Here is a 21,889-nt window from a genome sequence, read left to right on the forward strand (position 1 = left end):
GTGGGTGCAGGACCTGTGCTGAGCACTTTACATACCTTCTCTCATTTATTCACTAGAAATCCATGCGATGGGTGCTACTATCCTGTGATCCAGACCAGGAAAGCAAGGCTATAGAGGTTGAAAACATGCCCAATATCATGCAGCTGGTAAAACAGCAGGGAATGGATGGATTCGAATAGAAGTTTGTGTGCTTTCAGAGGCCTCCTTTCTACCACCCCACTCTGCTTTCCCAACCCATTTTCCATCTCTGACCCTGTTTTCTCATCTGTGCAATGGGAACAAAAATCATACCTAATACAGAAGCTGACACTAACAGGTTCTCAGTAAATATCTGTGCCTTCTTTCCCAACTCTGAGGCTTATTCAGAACAGAATTTCCCCAGGGCAGAAACTTCCTGCATGCACATGTTCACAAAAACAGGTGCAGAACTCCACACAGGCACATTCCCAGCATCCAGAACTCAGTAGGCGCTTAACCACTGCGTGTTGCGCAGACAGGCATCAGGGAACGCTGGAACATACTCAGACACAAAGCCACAGTAGGTGCTCAGGCACTGGAACCCCGCCCCCACATCCCTGCCAGTTATCCTCCTCCGCAGCCACTCCCCCTGCTAGCCCAAGGCGCGGGAAATATTTAAAACAATTTTATTCATGAAAATATGCTGTACAATGCACTCTACACGGCCTCGACACGGCACACACGCACACGCACACGCTGACGGCACGGCCACGGTACACAGCCTACGATATGCGCCAGGGACGCCGCGCCCACAGCCCGCCCCGACCAGACACTTATAAATATGGGAGAGAAGAGCCAGGACTGGCACGGATAAAGGGGTGTCGGGTTAGGGTGTGGATCCGGAGCTGAGGCCCGCTAGACAGGCTGAGACCAGTACTGGGGGTGGTGGTGAGGATTGGAAAAGGCGATCGACTCCAACAGGGAAGGGGAGAAGCAAGGGTTGGCAAGATTGGGAGGGAAGGGCTGAACCGTGGGGAAGGAAGGTCGAAAGGAGGGTTAGGACTGAAGGAGGACAATTCCGGGTATACAGCCAATAAGTAGGTGTGAGTGTGTTTCTGGGAGAGGGCTGCTGGATTTTTGTGGGTGGAGCTAAGACCAGTAGAAAGTGTCAATTGGGAATCAGATCGGAGTTTGGAATGGGCGATTCACCAACGTGAGGGCCCCCCACCCCTGGCAAAGGAAACTAAGATTCAGAGACGCCCCGCCCCATCTCCGGTAGGCTTCTCTGAGCAGCGCAGCCCAACTCGCTCCTCCCCACTACCACCCAGCCCGGGGTCAGCCTCTGCCCCCAGGCTTCCTGCCCCGGGAGTAGGGGGAGCGGCTCTCAGGAGTCTGGGCAGGAATGGCAGGGTGCCCCAGCTCCTCCCTACCACTTCCCTCAGCGGCCAACTTCTGAGAGATGTCTCCAGCAGGGCTGGGGCTGCCTCCTGGATCCTCCCATGGATCTGGAATCAGGGGTGGGGACCCGGGGATCAGGATGGGAAGACAGAAGCCCCTTTGGGGGCGGGGCGGACACCCGGGGCTCCGGAGCGGCCTTCAGCCCGGCACCCAGCTCTGGTTGGGGGGCGGGGCCCCGGCCAGGCCGGGCGGCGGTGGAGGCAGGGCCGAGTCGAAGTTGAAGTCCATTTCGTCGCTGTCCATGAAGTCGTTGAGGATGATGGACTCGACGTCACACTCCAAGCTGCCGCTGAACATGTCAAGGTCCAGGTCGGCCGGGAAGCGGTCGGGTGCGGCACCCAGCGGCCCGGCGGCGGCCGCCGCGTACGGCCCAGGTAGCGCGTCCAGCAGGAGGCCGCCAGGAGGGCCCCCGAAGGCGGCCGCGTGGCCAGGCGGCGCCAGACCCGCGGTGCCCGCCTCGCCGGGCAGCGTCATAAGGCTGATGGGGTGGGCTAAGGCACTGCGCGAGGGCACCGGCGGCGCGTACGGGGCCGCCCCCTTGCCGGGGTAGGCTGTGGCCGCGCTCGCCAGCGCGAGCTCCCCGGGCGCGCCCAGCACCGGGCCGGGGCGGGGCGCGGGCGGCGGCGGCGGCGGCAGCAGCGCGGGCAGCGCCCCGGGGCGGAAGGGCGCGGCGGCCGGCGCAAAGCTGGCCTGCTTGTTCTCTTGTATGGTCTGCATGGGCAGGCGGCGCAACGCGCCCAGCGCAGGCGGCCCAAAGCCCCCACTCCCGCCATAGGTACCGCCCTTGCAGCCGCCGAAGAAGGCGGGCGTCCCGGCGCGGGGCCGCGGCCCGTACGCGTCCTGCGCGCCCTCCAGCAGGGACTCCGGCAGCCCCGCGCCACCGCCGCCTCCGTGCAGGCCCAGTGGGCCTCCCAGCTCGGCCAGGCGGGGCAGTTCCCCCGGGCAGCGCGTACCTAGCGCGGGCGACAGCGCGCTCGCGGGACTGGGGTACATGAGTGGTGACGATGGCGCAAGGGCCTCCAGAGCTTCGTCGTCCTCCAGTTCAGCTGCCTCTCCAAGCAGGGGTCTCCTGCCGCCGCGGAAGTCGGCCCACGCCTCGTAGTCATCGCTGGCGTGCGAGGCCGGGCTCGTGGCCCACTTGGCTGCGGCAGGCACAGGCCCCGGGGCTGGGGCGCCCGGGGGGCTGTCATCGGGGCTTCGCTCGGGTGCCTGCAGCTGCTTCTTCTTGCTCGCCTTGCCCTTGATGCGCAGGAACTTGGCTCCGTTGTCCATGGACACGGCCCTGCGCCGTGGGGTCTTGCCGGTCTTCCCGCCCTCGGGGTTCAGCATCCACCATGAGCTCTTGCCTGTGCCCTCGTTCTGCACGCGGATGAAACGGGTGTGCAGCGACAGGTTGTGCCGGATGGAGTTCTGTGGCCAGAGACAAGGACATGGGTGGGGGAGTGGGAAGTGAGAAGGCCATGGGGAAAGATGGGAAAATGACAGAAACAGGAGGGGAGAAAATAGAGAAAAGAATGAAGAGCCAGAAGGGAGAAAAGGGGGAAATAGGGAAGAGGAAAGAATGAATGGGTGAGGGGAGCAGGTGTTAAGTACCAGGTCGGACAAACTCAGATCATCCCTCCAAGACCCCAGAACCTCACACCCTTCCCCTTCCCCCGCCCCCACACGCACTGCCCAGAGAGCAGGGCTGGAACTTTGGGCCTAGCCTCTCCCTGGAGGCAAAGCCCAACCCTGAGGGCTACTCTGAAGGGTCCTGCAACAGGGGAGCAGGACTCCCTCCCCGGACTCAGCCAAGCCCCGCCAGACTAGCCAGGCTGCAAGGGGCCCCCCAGCAGATTATGTAAGGGCTCATGGCTCAGCGGCTCATTTGTCCACCCCCCTCCCTCCCCAGCCTGGCATGGCGCCAGGAGCCCGAAAACCCAGGGCTCCAGAAATCAATCTCGCGGTGACTGATTAAGCCCTGTTTAGAACTAATTGCTCTTTCGTGTGTGGGGAGAATAAATTACCTGCTTTAATTTCGTGTCTTTAAAATGCAACTGCAGGTAGAGAAGACTGTTAACCCTTTGCTGGGAGGGCCTGGCCAGGGAAAACAGAATAGGCTGGGTGTCCCCAAGGTCAGCAGAGGCCAGAGACTTTTCAGAGATCTCCCCACAACTCCTCTGAGCTTCTGTGAACTCCACAGAGGCCTTGGATTGCAGCAAGTTCCTCAAAGCATATCCATGGGCCATGAAGACCTCCAACCCCACCTCTGTTCAGTGCTGCCCAGCTCTCTGACCTGCCCTTTGGGTTGCAGCCCACCCCTCCAACCCCCGACGAATCTGAAACAGAGTACCTCATCCCTAAATGCCCCTTCTTAGTGGAATCTTCACAAATCCCCACAAAGCAAGTGGCATAATGCCCATTTACAAGTAAGACCAAGGCTCAAGGAGGAAGTGGCTTGCCCAAGGACACACAACACTTTCTGCCGTCCCGGATATTTCCCTGGGCTTCACTTTTGTCACCCCCATACATATCCTCTTCTAAATGTCTTTTGTGCCAGTCTTTTGTGTCTCCCATAGCACTGCCTGCTTTTGCCAGGCGTCCCGGGGACAGAGAAAGACAGGGGAAACCATAGCTCCACGGACCTCACAGGAAACTATTGGGCCTGCCACACCCCACCTCTAAGGCCTCCCACCTGGTGGCCTTGATCTCTGGCTCAGGCACAGCTGTGGAAAACAGCATGGACTTAGTTATCAGAATGGCTGGGCAGGATGCCTAGCTCGTTTCAGCCACCTAGCTATTTGACCATAGGCTGTTGACTCAATCTCTGTGAGCCTCAGTGCCTCAGTGAGCTACTCTGAAAAAATGGGTGACATTCAGTAACCACCTCAGAAAGCCGTTAACTCATTACCTGAGCTAACGTGTGTAGGTGTTTGGTGAACACACCAGGAGCTCATAAACAGCGGTTAAATCCCTCACTCTGTCCAGAAGACCTCACCTCTTAGATCATCTGATAGACCTGCTCTGTCTCTGCCTTCTTCATATCATGCTGAGTACAACTGTGCTGGGCACCAACAACTCTGGAAAGCCGGCATTACCCCATCTCATTTACCAGGGAATGGAAGCCCAGAAGCATGATGTAACTTGCCCACAGTCCGACAAGCAGTGCCAGTCCAGGTACCACCGCAGACCTGCCCAGCTCATGGACCTGCTCTTAACTCTTCATACACCCAGCCCAGTAACCAGCAATCCGTGAGGGATCTCCCTTCTGCCTCCTTCCCACCAGTCTCCAGAAAGTAGGGTCCTTACTGCTGCCCAGGGTACCGACTCCTCACTGCCCCAGGTGCCCAATCTCTGGCACTTTCTGGTCTTGGGAGGTGACAGCTGGGGCTCCAAGGCCCCTCCCAGCATTGCCCTGCCTGGCTTCTCCTGGGCCCTGAGAGGAGGGGAGCTGGACCCCCAGGGAGTTGTGCTCCCTCAAGTAGATACCCCCTTTCCTGCTCCCGCCCCTGCACCTGGCTCCCCAGTCCCTCCCCCACACCTGTGTTCAGGGGCCTCAGAGGCCTCAGTTCTCCTCCCATAGGGACTATCTGGCTTACCAGAGGATCCACCTCCCAGCTTCTTCAGCTGGAGGTCAGTCAGGCAATACCTCTTTATCAATGTCACTGTGTACAAACCTGGTTCTGAGTGCTAGGGGGTGGAGTGGGGGGAGAAGGACATCACCAAGTTCTAGCTGTACCTGCCTGTTCAGCCCTGGGCATTATAAGTATTATATCTCATGTAATCATTCTATCAAACTATCAAACTCCATACAAGTCAGGGATCGTGATCTCTATCTCAAATGAGGAGAACAAGGCTCAGAGAGGTTAAGAAAGTTGCCACAGTCACACAGTTTAAGTGGCGGAGCCAGGTATTGATTTCAGGTTAAAGTCACTCTGAGTCTAAAAGACACTGCATGCATTTCACTATGGGAAAGAGAAATGAGTTAAGAGAATTTCCAAAGCATCTTAGGAAGCCGATATTCCAGTGCTTCTTAAACTTTCCACGTAAACCATCCCTAGAAGCTGGCAGCATGGGAAGACTGGGGGCATATAAAAAGGTCAAAATTCCTTAGAAGTTTTATGCTTCCTTTTTAGAATTCAAGGGAATTTTGCATTGTACTTCATAATACATCCAAATTTTCTGAATATAAATAAAATGTTTTAGATTACCACTAAGAACACATGCTCCGGGCCTATGAAGGTTTGTATCCATTCCCCTCTGTTTCTTGCCCAGCCGGGTACCCCTGGGAGCCTGGACCCCATCCTGAAACCATGGCTGATTGGACCCAGAGAGAAGAAAGGATTTGCCCATAGTTGCCCAGGACCTGGTGGCACAGCCAGGATTCAAATCCAAGCCTCCTGACCCCCGGCTTGGTGCTCTTCTCACTCCACCGAGCCTGACATGTGGCAAGTCCCTCCTTCTCTCCAAGTCTGAGTTTCTCCACCTGTAAACCGAGGAGACGGGCCAGTTGTACTCTGAGGACCTTTTTGGTTTGACAGTGAAAGTTCTTGGAATCATCCAGTCCAGAGGTTTTGAAACTTCTTTTAAAAATTGAGGAACTTTTTATAAGTAGAATCTAATGCAAAACTTGAGGGTTACACACTCAAGCCATCAGGGGTGGGGGCAGGGGTGCCTGGAACCCTGCCTGCTCAGCACCCTCCCTTGCATTCTCCCTTTAGGAGAAATTCTACAAGACAGATGGAGGGAGCAGTTGAGGCCTAGAGGGGTGCCATGCCTTGCCGAGGGTCACCCAGAAAGGTGGCCAGAGCTGGACGAGAACCGTGGCCTGTGAATGCTGAGCCGGGCTCTGTACCATGTGTGCACCAGGGCTGTGCCCCATGAGGGAAGCCCAGGCCCTGTAGCCCAGTCTGGCTCCTCAGGGCCCAGCCACCTGGTACCAGTCAGAGCTTTGGGCCAAGATCTAGTGGCAAGCACCGATCACATCTCGCCCAAAAGGCCTTCTGGGAGGGTAGAGGCCACGGAGGAGGTGAGGGAGGCAGAGGAGGGAGACGCCTCTGCCAGGCAGCAGTAACCAGGGCTCCCTCTTGGAGTCACCTAGCAACCTGCCACCACAGCCACGCCCTGGCATGCCCAGGTTCCCCTGGTGCCCAGAGCTGGGCCAGCTTCTGGGGCCTCATACCTCCCACACTTCCATACAGACTTGAAGCAGGTTCCCAGGGGTGATAGGACCCGATTGGGAACCTCAAGGAGATCAGGGGTCAGAAGGAAGGGACAGTGGCCATCCCATGCCCATCCCACTCTCTCTCAGAACCTGGGCCAGGGAGGCCAGCCTCCAGGGGCCTCACATGCCAGAGAGAGAAGGCTGGCACAGGGCAAAGTGCGTGGGCTCTGGAATTGGTCCGTACTCCAGTTTTGGCTCCAACACCCACAAACAATGCAGCCCAGGAGCAAGGAGCTTTGAAACTCAGTTTCCTCAAACTGCCACCTGCTTTCACCCTCATTTCCCTACAGCCCTCCACCACACAGCAGCCAGAGTGATCCTTTCAGTGATTCTCAGACCCTCTGATGCACCCCATCTCACTTAGAGTAAAGAACAGGGGCCTGGCCATAGCCCAGGAGCCCTCTGTGACCTTTCAGGCTCCTCCCCTTATGCTGTCCTGCCCTCCTGTTCCTTGAACCAGGCACAGTCCCACCTTGGGGCCTCTGTCTCAGAGGAACACTGTTCGCCCAGATACCCAAAGGAATCCCTCACCTCCAAGTCTTCATTCGTATGTGACCTGTCACAACGAGGCCCATTCAGACCGCTCTTAACAATTGCTATTCTTCCCTGCCATTTCTTGGCCCCCTTATCCTACTCTAAAATTTTCTAAAGCTATTATCATGTTCTAAATTTATGTATTTATGTATGTTTTTATATGTGGTACATATAATTTATATTCTGTGTTTATTATCTGGTTTCCCTTAGAATGTAAGTTTCATGAGGGATTTTTGTCCATTTTTACAGTACCCCATGTGCTGTTGAAAGAATGTATGTGTGTGAGAGAGAGATTGAGGAGGGGGGAGAGAGAGAGAGATTGAGGAGGGGGGAGAGAGAGAGAGAGAGAGAGAAAGGGGGCAATACTGTGTTGAAGGGAGAGTTAATGAGACTGGGCAGAGTAGCTGGCACATGATAGGGGCTTCTCCAAATGGGCTGAGAGAAGGCAACATAGGATGAGAGACAAGTGCGGGGTAGAAAAAGTCAGGAAGAGTATGACCCACAGAAGGAACTATAGAAAGGAGTAAGGGTTTCTGCGAGGTAAAAAAGTTTCACAGGGTGAAAGTGTAGCTGACCACCCCAGCCTCCCTCCTCCCCCCCAGACAGACTTGGGTAACCCAGAGCTTGCCGCTGCCAAGGTCCCTCACAGCCAGAAGACACCCCAGGAGCCCCGGTGGGAATAGAATAACCTCGTCCTTGCTGACGGTGCCTCCCTCATGGACAGGGTCTGATCCATTTGGTGGTGGCAGCTCATCTATCCAGCAGGACACCCTCATCTATTCCCAGGACACCCTTCGCCCACGAGCAGTAATGCATTCATCTGACAACACAACCCCATTTATCCAGCACACCAGTCTCATTTATCCAGCAAGTACAACCTCATTTGCTAACAGCTCTCCATTCACCTGACGGGCCCCCTCATTTATCCAGCAGGACACCCTCATTTATCCTCCAAGTCGGAGGCTCTCCTTCCTCCTGTGGTGTGGCTGTGTTCTCTAACAGTGCGACCCGGCTGATCCAGCAGGACGTCATCTCTCCTACAAGTACACTTCATCCCCTGACAGTACAACCTCATTTATCTAATAATGCAGCCTCACCTTGCCTCCAAGTACCACCTCATTCCCCGACAGTACAACCTCGTTTATCTTCCAGTACAACCTCATTTCTCCTTCCAGCACAGCTTCATTCTCTGATAGCTCAACCTCATCCAATCTTACCTCTTCAGCCAGAGCCTGCCAGATCTCTAGAGAAAGAAAGCAGGAAGGAGGAGGGGGAAAGAAGAAGGGTCCCACCATTTCCTGTTCCCTGTCTACAGAGGGCTGCCTCGCACTCTGACTATGTGCAATCTTCCAAGCCCCAAAAGGGCCCAAAGACTTTGAGTTCTAGGTTGCTTGGCTCAGCCAGCACGCCACCATTGCCCCACCTCCTGTTTTGATCCCTCTTAGGGCTAAAGAGAGCCCACAGCATGGATTCCCTCCAGCTCTCCAGGAGGGAAAAGATCCCATCTGATTTGATTTGTAACTGTTACTGATTTCTGTGGCATGGATATTCCCATCGTAGCCAATTTTAAGCTGCCAGCATGACGTGATCACTGAGTGCAGAATCAGAAAGAAGTGTGCACGACTGGCTCCCATGAGGCAGTGCAAACTGGCTCTAGCACACCACTGGCACGTGCTTCAAATACCGAGGCTGGAGAAGGGCAGCACCTACCCCATGCCAGACCCATGCTAGGTTCTTTACATACATTTCTTCTTTTAATCCGGATTAGCTGGAAAGAGGTACTATTTTACAGATGGGGGAAACTGAGGCTCAGGTGGGCCATGAAGCTGGGAAGTGATGGAGCCAGGTCTGGGTTTCAGGGCTGTTAAGATTCCAAAACCAGGGCTCTTTCCACCCATATACCCCCAATGTGGTAGGGGACACTGCCCTGCTGCCCACATCCCTGCCTTGGTTCAAACCCAGGTGTCTTAGCTTTTATCAGAGACAGAAGATCCAAGGCTTGTATGCTTACCCACTATAAACCCTGTGCTACCTCCTGGCTTCCCTGGCACCTGGGAAATTCTAGGACCCTCCCAGTTCAGTCCCAGGTCTTATGTCCATACATCTAAGCCAAACACCAGACACAGATGCCTCCCCAGGTTCCATCACTATCAGAGGTTCACCCCAGCCCCTCCCTCAGGAAACTAAGCCTATCTACCTGATAGGGATGATTGTCCAGCTCCTTCCTCAGTGCCTTCCTGAGCAGAGACCATCTGTGGGGCTGAGTGAGTGCTCTGATCCCCTCCATGACTCCTATTTCCTCTCTCCCTCCTTCCTTCTCTCCCTTCCTGCATGAAGGAAGGGCAAGGGCAAGGTTTAAATCCAAACTTCATCCAAGTGACCTTAAGCCTCCCCTGAAAGGAAGGTAACAATCCCGACATCCATGGGGGAGAGCTGGGACCTGGATGAGATTCCACATGTCAAGAATCTCATCCCCTCCCAATCTCAGAGCCCCTGTCTCACCTCTTACCCCTCACCTCACTGGCCCCAGTCTGGCCCCAGAACACACATCTGTCTTACACAGAGCCACCGACTCTAGGGGTTACTTGCAGTGCTACCTGGGTGAACCTAGTGTGCCCAGTCCAAGCAGGCTTCCTGGCAGAAGAGGTGACCTGGATGACCAGAGAGGCCTGAGGCCATGTGCAAATCCTTGGTACTAGGGTTTGTAGTAGAGGAGGGGTAGGAGGGCAGGTGGGGGCATCAGGGCCACAGGTGTCAACAGGTGAGTGAACTTGGGGTGAGCAGTGGAACAGAAGAAGGCAGCAGGGGCCAGGAGGGCCTCAATGTCCAAAGCATAGCATGAAGTCAAGGGATAGGTTCTAATATCCCCCCCCCCGCCCCCCGCCCCAGAGACAGTAGTGCCCACATACCTAGCCTGGGTGGCAAACAAACCAGCAGCAGAAATCCAAACTTACTCCCACATGACTTCTCATCACCCAAGGACTTGAGTCCGACTCTGGACTGCTACTTAAGAGCCCTCTGCTGCTCTCCGGGCTCATCACTTGCATTCCCGTAAACCCATGTGGGGCTTCAGCCACTCTGGATGTTTCATATCTCCATGCCTTTGCATGTTCTGTTCCCTTTGCCCTTCCTTCTCTCTCAGCTCAACTAGTTCTTGCTGCTCCATCAGGGCTAGCTCAGTGGCTTCTCCCTGGTCCCTTCTGTTCCCACCTCAGTGCTACTGCAGAAATCTAACTGCAAACCAGAGTATAACTGTGTATGGGCCTGCCTCCCCAGTTGAACTTTGTGGACAGTCCCTGGCTCACAGTAAGTCACACACAGGATGAAGCCCTCAGCGGCCATGAACCACTCAGGCCTGACCATTCTGTACAGTTTCTTTCAACAAAATCCCCGGCCAGACCTCCAGGCTTCTCCTCCCTCCTGGTTTCCCTCCTGTTCCTGCTGCCTCTGCCACCTCCTTATTCTTCCTCAGCACTTCCTGGTCCTAGGAAGGATTCACAAAGTGAGGAAAGAAAGAAATGACCACTTACTTAACATTCACCACGCCATGGACTGTGCTGGCACTCAACAATTAAATCTTACTGAGTCTTTGCGACAACCCTCTGAGTGGGTTTATTGTGCCAATTTTACAGATGAGAAACTGAGGCTCCAAGAGACAAACTGGCTTGCCAGAGGTCACAGGGTGTTAAGTGATAGTGCAGAATTCACGCCTCCCTGAAATGCCTCTAGGGAAGAGCCTGGGCCAGGCAGAAGCTCCAGAATGGGCCTGAGGTAGGGGCAAAGTGAGGGTGCTGTCCGCACTGGCTCAGCAACTCTTCCACAGACTTTCCTCCCTCATCCAGGATTAAAGGGGATCCCTAAGTGCAAAGCCACTCAGGGCTTCTGCGTCTCTCCTCAGTCTGAGCCCCCTCCCTCTCTCTGCACCAGAGCCTCCCCACACCCCTGCTCAGGCCCTGGGAGCAGCTGCGGTGACCTCACCCAGCCCTGCCCTGGGCCAGGCTCTTGGGAGGGCCTGGCAGCTGTGCCCCAGCCCTGCAGGCTTGCTCCTGGGGGGAAAAGAAGAAGAGTGGGCATGGTGCCAAAAGAACCATCTGCTCTCTCAGGGGTATGGCCACCCTCACAGATACTGGCCTCTCCCCCAGGGGCTGCCCTTGGCCCTCTGCGCCCATGCCAAGGGGCTCCAGGAGCCCAGGGCAGCCCACCCAGACAGGGCACCAGCCTTCATCTGCCATCTGTCTTCTGGATGCTGAGAGGTCCTTATAGGACATGGTGGAGCATGAATGTCTGCTGAAAAATGAACAAGTGCTCAAGGTAAGCCCTGGGTGCAGAGGCCAGAGGGCAGGGCTGGGTGTGCTGAGTACTGCCTGCTCCAGACTTGCTGGGCTAAGAGCCTGCCATCTCCTGGGGAGGGGCCTCCATCCCCTCACATCTGCTCAGCTGGCAGGTGCCTCTGGCAGAGGGTAAGCCCCTTCCCCCACAGCCCCAGCTCAGGTTACAGAGGAGGCAAGGCCAGCTGAGGACAGGGGGAGGGGAGAGAAGGGATGGAGAAGGCATCACAGCTTCCCAGAGTATCGGGGGAGGGGAATCAGGATTTCTAGATAGGACTCAAAGCCAGAGAAGGAAGGGCCATGCCCAAGGTCACACAGCCTCCCAGTGGGCAAAGAGGAGCTGGTATCCAAGGGCAGCCAGCCCTGGGTTCAAGGGTGACCTTGAGCAAATCATTGCCTTCATCTGTAAAAATACAGAGCCTAAACCCTGCCTGCTTGCCTCCCAAGGCCATGGGAGAGGCTCTGTGGGCTAGAAAGCAGTGGGTCAACCTAAGGACAGGACAGAGCTCAGACATCTTGAATATCTGATACTTCAGGCATTTGAGGAAGGACCCCTCCTCCTCCCTAACCCCTTCACACACACCAGTGTCTCTCAGAGATAAGGCCCAGGGACTCCCACTCTACACAGTAACAGGGAGGTAGTTCCTTTCCCTTTTCAGAGCAATGAATAACACTAGTGATATTTGCTAAGATTTCTTGGGCACTGTACATGTATCTCTCCTATAATTCTCACAACAAAGCTTGGGCATAAGATCTGTTATTATTGTTTTGTAGAGGAGGAAACTGAGGCTCAGTTGCCCAAGTCCACACAGCAGGTGAGTGGCAGAGCTAGGATCAGCTCCTCCCTGCTTTCCTCCAAGACTCCTAACCATACCCCTCTCTCACCTCCAAGATCCTCAAGGCACCGAAGGGTGCTACATGACCCCTCAGCCCTGGCACCTTGGACTCTGCAGGCCTCTACTCTCTCACAGGCTCAATTCTCTCCTGGACCCCAGTACCAGGCCCACACTGCGCACCTGAGCCAGTCCTCCCACTCCATCCTCTACACTACCCTCAAGTGATCTTTCTGCCTGGGTCATACCCCATTCTCTACAGCTTGGAATGCCAGCTCCTCAGCTTGGCATTCAATACCTGAGGCTACTGCTTGCTTCTCCGGCCTTGGAAGCTCCAGTTCTAGTGGGCTCTGGCCAACCCCACCAGACCCTGTGGGACTCCTAAAGAATGCTGAGGGTTTGACCTCCTTTATCTGTTTTTTTTTTCTACCCAATGTCCAAATATCCATAGCTCATTATCTAGCCTTCCATCACAACCCTGAGCAGTCTTTACCCTGAATTGAAATCAGGAGTCCTAATCTTCTCTCCCCAGCTTGACCTGAGGGTACTTCAAGGTCAGACAGTCGAACAGTTCCTCTGAGCAGCACTGCACAGTGGACCCAAATTAAAGTGAATGGAGGAAGCTGTTACCAGCCTTAGGGCCTACAGATGGAGGAGGTAGACATCATGGGGTAGAGGACAACACCAGGCTTGTCAGGGAGCTCGCTGTCTGAGAAAACTAGGGACCCCAGAGCCATCCACCAGGCTAGAAGCCTCAGGGCCAAACTGCAAGGGGAGAAGAGACAATGATAGGAGTGGGGATAAGGGGAGCACGGTCAGCTTGGAATGGCCTGGCCAGAGCACTGGGCTAGGGAAGAATTAGCCCTGGGGAGTTTCATTTCTGTCATTGACAGTAGGATATTGTGAAAGCCATTTTATTTCTCTTAGCCTTAGTTTTCTCATCTGCAAAATAGGGACAGTAATGGCACCAGCTTCATGAGGTTGCTGTGAGAATTACACGAAAGGCATATGAGGGGTGAATCCTGAGCTGGAATGGTTCGGTGCGATTAAAGCGAGGGACAGAAGACTGGAGTGCTGAGTGATGTGGCTGGAGTAGTAGACTGGGGCCAGGTGGCCAAGGCCTTGAGTGTCATGCTAAGGCCCCAGGATTGGATCCTATAGGAACAGCATTGTGCTATACACATGCTCTTGTCTCCTCCACCATATGGGGAGCTATCAGAGAGCAGGGGCTGCAACTTCAGGTTCCTCACCATTCTGAGCATTTACACTGACATTTCCCCTCCATCCTGCAGCCAAAAGCTCTCAGTGGCTGAGCACATCAGCCCATTCTCTCCTTCCATATTCTATACAGCGTGATTCCTAAGATATCAAGGAAGGATGGGCGAATATGTGGGGGATGGGTGGGGGTTAGTTTCTTGGAGCTGACTGCAAGGGGTTCAATTCTCTGGAGGACTCAAAAATTGAGTGAGGAGTGGGCTCAATCCAGGCAGCCTGCTTGGAGAAGAAGCTGGTCCACACCGGGAGCAGAACTGAGGGGCAAGCAGAAGCCCAAGAAGTTACTATGTAGGCATTGGTTCAGAATCTGACCCCATTACCAAACAAACCTGTTAAAATATAGATGAGAGTTTGATATAGAGGGTCTAAGATGGGGACTCGATACCTATATTCACTAAAAGCTTCTTGGTGGCTCCGATCATCAGCCAGATTTGCCAGGAACTAAGGATTTAAGGCAGAAATTCTCAGGCAGATGCCGTGGGTTCAGAATCACCTGGGAAGTAGGTCTTTGTTCAAGCACCCCGCCTAGTTTCTGAGGGGTGTCCCAAGGGATCAGGTTCATGAGAGTCAATAGCTTCCTTGGTGAGTATGCAACAATGGCAGTGGGTGTGGGTTGAGAACTCCAGTGTCAATTGTAAAGGTGGCAGTGAGAAGGCAGCCTGAGATCAGAGGCAGCAGGGAAAGAGAGAGAGAAGGCAGGGCATGGACAAGGCCAGCAGGGGGCCCAGGGGTCAAAACAGAGCAGTGTGGGTCTGGGAACTGAGAAGTCCCAAAGGGTTCTGGAGCATGAGTGATTCTTGGGGCAGGAGGACTGACTGGTGTGTGGGGCTGACTGCAACTGCCCTGGAAGATGGTGGAACATGGTAGAAATAGGTCTGCATCTAAATCCAGGCTCAGCCTCGTCCCAGCTATCCTGCCTTGGCCAAGTAACTTCATCTTTCTGGGCCTCCATTTCTTCAACTGCAAAATGGGGCTATAAACATGTACCTGGCAGGACCCAGGAAAGATGAAATGAGAAAATTTATGCGAAGTGCCCAACTGGCTGCCTAGCACCCAGGCATTAATTCTCTTAATTCTTGTTCCCCTTCCCACAAGAGGCATCCCCCTTAGAGACCAGAAAGGTTTCTCTGCAAAGAGGGAGGCCCTGGGGGAAGGATGTGGGAGGCCCCTCCCCCACATGCCACCTGGCCCCCCTCCCACTTCCACATATGGGTTGGGGGGTGGGGAGAGGCAGCAAACAGCCAAACCCTCCCAAACAGAAGTTGATTTCCATGGTAACCAGGGTGCCAGGAGGATGGGGGTGCTCCAGATCCAGCTGTCCCCCTGAGCACCCTATCCAGGCCCCAGAGCCTCAGCTAATGCCCACTCAGCATCCTGTATCCCCCATCTGCCTGCTCTGGGGACCGGCTGGGGCTGCCATGAGTACTCCCTTCATCGTGCCCAGAGTATGTTTGCCACCTGGGTACTGCCAGGGCAGGGTAGGCAGCTCCAAACAGAAGTCCCAAGTTCGAGTCCATCTGCACCTATACTCACATGCTTCCGCCCTGAGAAGTCTTATCAGTACTTTGTGCTCTCTGTCCCAACTAACCCCACATGGCTCTTAGAACCAGATGGTTTGTCAGCCACAGCCCTGAAAGGACCAGAGACCAAGTTAAGGCCCTTTGGACACTGATGAGAATACTGAGGACCAGAATGGGAGAGAGCTTTGCTCCAGCTCATACATGTTGGGTCAGGCTCACTCACAGGTGCTCTGTCCGCCCCTCACCCACTTCCAATTCCACAATTCCAACTGACCCCAAAGGAATAAACTAGAACACCCAGAGTGATGTTCCAGGGAGATGGGCCACAGCAGAAAGAAGGAAGTCCTAACCTCAAAACCCAGCTAGCAATACAGTGGCAGTCCAGAGGTCATGAGCTCTCAGTCACTGGAAGTATGTGAGAAGGGACTGAGCTGGGGAAGGAGGCAAGGAAGGCAGTGCTGGGCGCTGTGACTGCCCCCTTCCCCTAGAGACCTAAAGTCTAATTTGGATGTGGAAGGGCTGAACACCAATGTGTACCTGTTTCCCAGGTACCCACCCCCATAGGCTACAATAGGGTGGTGGTACTGGTGAGTGGGCCACTAGGTAAAGAGACAGTGAAGTGAGGAGGGTCTCCCCCTGTTATAGCTGCTGCACCCATATCCCAGAGGCTCGCATCCAAACACACAGTCCACAGCCACCCCTCACTCCTCACAAGGCACAGATAGAGGGGCTTCCACAGCCCCAAAGACTGCATAACAAACCGCCGCTCAAAGACAGGAGAAGGTGGCCTGCCAGGAACAAGATTGTGCTCTTTAAACATCTAAACACAAGCCATTCCTTCCAGCCCCAATGGCTAGGAACAGCTTGAGTTTTAGGGTCACAAGGGGGTTCAAGTCCCAGGCCTGCCAGTTCCTAGAAATGTGACTCCAGGGCAAGTCACTTCTCCATATGGGAAACAGGGATCCTAATACCGGCCTGGAAGAATGGTGACCAGGATTTGATGGGATGCACGCTTAGCTTGTGGGTGTCTCTTTTCTGGCCGTTTCAGCCTTCCTCCTCCCTCTCTGGCAGAGACCCCACTCTAGTCAGTCCTGAAGCTGAAATCTTGAGGGTATGGGGGGGGCCTCAAACTGCAGAAAGTGGGGGCTGGGGGGCGCTGAACTTTCGAACCCGCAAACCCCCTGCGCCGTTCATTACCTTAACACGAGTTAAAAATAACCGTCTCATCTCTTTAAATTAGTCTGTCTGCAATTACCGCCTGGCACGGCGCTGCCCGCCATCGTCCCGCTGGAGCGGCGCCAGGTGGCAGGCGGGGGCCCTCACCCTGTCTGTCGGTCTGTCTGTCTGCTTCCCGGTCCCAACCTCCCCAACCCTCCCCAACCCACGGCTGAGACGGCTACCCCAGGGGCCTCCCCAGCTCCCCAAGTTGCGGGGGGGAGGGGGCCAGAGTCGTGGGCTGTGGGCGGGCAAGAGCGAGGGGGCCGGCAGGGAGCAGAGGACTGGGGTGGGGGCTCCAGAGCGCGGGGGAGGGGCGCCGGGAGGCCTGGGAAGCCGGAAGGGCCCGCAGCGCCAGCGCTCGTGGGTGGGTGTGAGCAGGTGGCCGTGGGAGTCTGCCGGGCGTGCCAGCAACTGTGCCAGGAGCGGCTGGCACGGGCTCGTGCCCAGGAGGCGGGCAGCTGCCAGCACCCCCCTGCTCGTGCAGTGCGGGAAGGGGGGTGTTGAGGACACCCCCAACCCGAGCTCACAGAGCCTCCTCCCACACCCCCACCAGCCCTTAGGGCTGGGGATCCCGGAAGGACAAAGGAGGAGGGAGCCCTGCTGGAGCAGGCTTGAAGGAGGAAAGAAGGGGGCGCCTCCTGCACTCACAACCAATACTCAGCACAGCTGTAGCAGGACCTTCTTCCTGGCCACTCAGATCAGTCCCTCTTTCTAGCCCCCACCTCACCTAGGACCTACTGGCCAGCCTGGGCCAGATGGGGGTAGCATCACTCCTCCTGATAGCACCCCTCAACAGCCAGGCTGCTCCAGGGCCTGACGGAGAAGGGAAGTCCCCATCCACTGTGCACCTCCCCCATCAAGCCTGGGGGACAGCAATGGGAGGAACCCAGGCCTGGCGTAGGAGCTCCCAGGGGAGCTGGCAGCCAGGAAACAGAAAAGCAGGCAGAACAACTCCAGGGGTGCTAAGTGGAAGGAGCGCCAGCACCTAGAGCAGCCTGGAAGGCTTCTTGGAGTCCATCACTAGAGAAAGTGGGGTGGGAGCATCTGAGAGGAAGTTGGAGGCTCTACCTGCATGTCATATATCCAAACTTCTGACACTTCAGAGAGAGGGGGATCTCCTGTCCAAGCCCTCATCCCAGGCCTGGAGACACTCCACCCTCAGAGGAGCAATACCAGCCTCTTTGGTGGAGTTCCCAGCACCAAGCCCAGCAACCCCTTCAGGCTTCAGCCTGGTAGGTGTCCTGCACCTGCTGCTGATCTTGCCTCCTCCAATTTGCTGGACTACCTCCCTTCATCACAGGTGGGACCACCGGGCAAAGGCTAAGCACATCAGCCTTTTCCAATCTGTCCCACTCTGCCTTTCCCATGCCACTTCCTTGTGATCCCTGGAAGCCCTGAGCTCTGACCTGGCACACCCAACCATCTTCTAGACCCGACATGTCCAATTCTACCTTTGCGTATGCAGTCAATGTCCCCTGGAAGCCTCTCCCAAATTCTACACCCCAATGAAGGTAGCCCAGATCAAGTGTCACCTTCTCTGTGAGAGAATGCCCAGCTCCCCAGGGGATCTAACCTGCCTTCTCCACACCCCTACCCCCACCCCTCACCCTTTCTGCCTATAACACACAGGGCCTGGTTAGGAACTGGCAGAGCCCTGATTCCAACTGAAGGCAGGTCCAATGCCTTCCCCTTTGGTCCCCTACTCCATCTAACACAGGATTTAGTACACCCCAGGGGTCCAAGTGCAACATTTATGTGGGGGAGGGGAAGGAGGCAAGAACAATGGCCCTAGCCAGGGCCCTGGCTCCTGAGGTATATCAACAACCCCTGCTAACTAGAGGTTGGCTGAGAGTTGGGGATGGCCCCTCCACAGCAGGCCCCCGAAGGGACTGACTGGGAATGGGGCAACAGGCAGTGGGAGGGCAGGAATGAGAGGGGGAAGGAGGCTCCCAGTGGAGCTCAATGGGAATGGAGGGTAGAAGGACAGCCACCAAGGGATGAGATGAGAAAGGCCAGAGGCCCCTCTGAACAGCCCGCCTCTGGTGCCTGGATGGTCTCTGCCAGGGTCTAAGTCAGGAGCCCAGGCCTAAGGCTCCCTCTCTAATGCCCCAGCCCAGGATGAGACTTCCAGAGCTCCTTCCTTCCTGAGCCCAGGAGCAGGGAGAATCACTGTGTCCCCAACAGCTTGGTGCAGTGGAAATCACATCCAATGGGCAAGCGGGAGACCTGGGCCATCTTCCAGGGCCTGCTGCTTACTGATGGCCTGAGAAGAGTCCCATCCTCTTCCTGAGCCTCAGTCTCAGTCTGAGAAATGAACTCGTGGGACTAAATTATTTCAAAGCACATTCCCAATCACATTCTAGGATTTAGACCTGCCCCTGTTTAAAAGCCATCAGTATCTCTATCCCATACCCAGTGCCAGCAGAACACTATTTCAGAGGCTCTGTGGTGTCTTGGAGGGAGAGACACCTAGATTAGAGTCCAGCTTTCCCTCTACTAACTGTGTGACCTTGGACAGTTCACTCCTCCACTTTGCGCCTCAGTGCCTAGCTCTGTAAATGGTGACAGTAAAACCCACCTTAGGGATGGCTGAGAGCATTCAAGGAGACACCTGGCACAGATGCCTGAAGGTGCCTAGCGCAGGGCTTGGCCCTGAGACCCTCAATGAACTGCAGTTCTCTCCCAGCTTCCAGCCTCATGTCCCCTCTTGCCATCTTCCCCCAACATCCATAATCCATCAAGCTCAGAAAGAGTTCCACATCCTGCAGGAAGCCCTTCTGGTGTTCTAGCCCATGGCACTCTCCCTGGCCTCAGCATCTTCTGCACCATCCACCCATTTCTTTGCTCTTTCAGCAGACATGCACTGGTTGCTCCTTGGTGCCATGCTCCATGCTGGGCACTATGGGCACAGAGATTGCTCCAACGCTGCCACTGTCTCCCAAAGGCAGGGATGGGGAAGGGAAATGAGACAGGACACAAAAGACTAAGACCTATGACAGTCAGGGAGAGGGCCAGAGAAGAGGGAGTCCTAAGCTAGCTAAAAAGGGTTAGGGAAGGCTTCCAGTAAGAGGCATTGGAACTCCATGCCTTTCGGGACAGGAAATATATCTACAGGGAGAAGAGAAAGCTGGGACAGTACATGGGGGGAGCAGGAAGGGAGGGGGGAGCAAAGCCCAAGGGCAGGACTCACTTGAGAGGAGTAAGTGTCCCAGAGGGAGTTGAGCCCAAAGAGACTGGAAAGGCTGGGGAAGAAGACTTATGTCTGCTCCTCTAGCCTTTGCACCCACCCCACAGTGGCCTGAGAGTCATGGGCTCCCAGGTCAGAGTACCCATGACCCCTAAAATGCAACCACTGAGCATCTAGAGCTGTCCATGCCAAAAAATCTCCTCTTCTCCACTGACCCTGGCACATCTCCTCCTCTGACCCTGTCTGCAGCCACCAACAAGCACAGCCCCCTCCTTCCGTTTAGGTATGCCTCCCCGGCAGAGGCTCCCTCTCTGAAAGGGAGCCTGACAGCTCACAGGCCCTAGGCACAGCCCTCCACCCTCAACGTCCTCTCCTCCAAAGGCATCAACTATTTCTACTCCCCAGAAAGATGGCCAGAAGAGGGTCTGGAGGCCACAATCCAGTCAAGCCCCTGTTCCCTCCCAAGATGGCTCCCCCCTTTCCACTGGCTGGCACTGAGGCTTTCCTGGGGTGTCCCTGCCCCTCCTGCCACCCCCAAATGCATCAAGGCTCTAAAAACCAGGGTGTAGAAGATAGACAGCCTGGGGTAGGCAGGGACAGATTCCCCAAACCTCAATACCCTGCCCTCACACCAGCAGGGGTCATCACCAGCCCACCATGCTGATCTAGGCAAAGCGGGGAGGGACAGCAGCTTCCCCATGGACAATTCAGATCCCAGGTCACTTGACTATTCACCTGACCCTAGACTAGCTGGTGCCCTAGGGTGAACTCCTGACACCATAGAAAGAATTGTGGACCCAGGGTCGCACTTCTTGCCCTGGGGCCAGCTCCAGGCAGAGCAGTGGGAAAGATTTGCGGGGAAAGAAGCCACTGGCCAAAGTCATTATGCCAGCTTTAAAGAGGGTGCCCTAGTGGGCAAGATAAAACGAGAGTAACCCAAACCACACTCTTGGGGGTAAGAGGAGGCTCCCCAATGTCCAAGGCCTGGGAATGCATTCCTCTGAGATGCCCCCAAGGGTCGGATGGGGTGTCCCTCAGGGGTGCTTCAAAGTGACAGTCCCTTGTCACCCCACTAGACCTCCCACCCCTCATCCACAGCATGCACAAAGCTGCTCCCAGCACGCCCTCTCCTGTCTGCTGGCTGGCCCCACGCCCTCGGCACACACTCTGTGACCCCTGGGGGTGCCCGAGGGACCTCCCTCCCGCCGGCCCGCCTGGAGCCCAGACGCATGGAGCAACCCTTGGAAGCCCCAGCCTGCGAGCCCAGCCCCCTCTCCTGCCGGACGACCCCACCTTCCAGCCGGCCGAGCTGTTGCTGTCGCCTTTATCCTTGAAGTAGGGCACGTAACGGACCATCCAGTCGTAGATCTGCGAGAGCGTGAGCCGCTTGTCCGGGGCGCTCTCGATGGCTTTGGTGATGAGATCGGCGTAGGACAGGTTGCCCCACGCGTTCCGCCTGGAGCTCTTGGCTTTCCGCAGCGGTCCGACCTCCGCGCCCAACGGCGGCGCTGGGGCCATCGCCGGGGCCGTCGCCCGGCGCTCCGGCCCACAGTCCTCGACGCCCTCGGCCACCCCTGAGCCCAGCGCTCCGTCCTCATCGCCGGCCAAGTCGGGCTGCGGCAGGGGCCAGGTACACGAGCGCGGCCGGCTCTGCGGCGCGAAGTCCGGGTCCACGTCCACCTGATGCGCTCGCAGCTTCGCAGCCATGGTCCCGCCCGGCTCGGGCGAGGAGGGGAGGGAGGCTCCGCGGAGGGTGGGCGGGCGGCTCCGGGATCTGCACGTCCCGGGGAGGCCCGCGGGAGGGGTCCCTGGCGGCGCCGGCTCAACCGCGGGAAGCCATGGGCCGGGACGCGGAGACAGGGGGCTGGACTCGCTGGAAAGCCCAAAGGGAGGGAAAGATGGGGACAGTGAGGGGGCGGCAGCCCCGGAGCCCAACGGGCACACACCTCGCCCAGCTCCGCTTCTAGCACCTGCCGCCTGCCTGCGCCTGCAGCCACCACCGCCACCGTCCCTGCCGCCGCTCCCCCGGCGCCGGCCGCGCGCGCGGGCCCCGCTCTCCCGGTACGAGGCCGGATGGCACCATGCCGGAGCCCGAGCCCGTGCCGGAGCCCGTGCTGCCGCCGCCCCGTGAATGCCGCCGCCGCCGCTCCGGCTCCAACGCCAGCTCCCGCGCCTGCCGCGCTCAGCGCCGGCTGCACCTCGGGATGGGTGGGGGACGGGGACGGGGCGGGCCCGGCGCGGGAGGAGGCGGGGCGTGCCCGCTCTTGGCCGTGGAATCCTCTGCCTTCCCGGTGCCCCGCCCGCTGGCCGTGGGTGGGGGTGCGAGGCGCGCGGCTCCGGCGACCCCAGCGCAGCCCCTGCAAGCAATAGCGCCG

General features: G+C 56.6%; 1 protein-coding gene across 6 annotated transcripts in view; it reads right to left on the bottom strand.

Annotated features, from left to right (window-relative positions):
• Positions 1–628: 628 nt before the first annotated feature.
• FOXO6 (forkhead box O6) overlaps positions 629–21,889 on the bottom strand; it is a 117,052-nt gene continuing 95,791 nt past the window's right edge. For 3 of the 6 annotated variants that reach the window (XM_023521994.1, XM_023521993.1, XM_023521992.1), the window contains exons 3-5: positions 20,808–21,387; positions 9,351–9,480; positions 629–2,826 (exon numbers count right to left, since the gene is read on the bottom strand). In XM_023521994.1, coding sequence (XP_023377762.1) covers positions 1,555–2,826; positions 9,351–9,480; positions 20,808–21,387 — 1,982 coding nt within the window. In that variant the 3' untranslated portion in view covers positions 629–1,554. The remainder of the gene's footprint in view (positions 2,827–9,350; positions 9,481–20,807; positions 21,388–21,889) is intronic. The other 3 variants (XM_023521997.1, XM_023521995.1, XM_023521996.1) reach the window with 1 other exon arrangement.

Source organism: Pteropus vampyrus, unplaced genomic scaffold (assembly GCF_000151845.1).
Source record: "Pteropus vampyrus isolate Shadow unplaced genomic scaffold, Pvam_2.0 Scaffold326, whole genome shotgun sequence".
In the NCBI taxonomy this organism is placed as follows: Eukaryota; Metazoa; Chordata; class Mammalia; order Chiroptera; family Pteropodidae; genus Pteropus; species Pteropus vampyrus.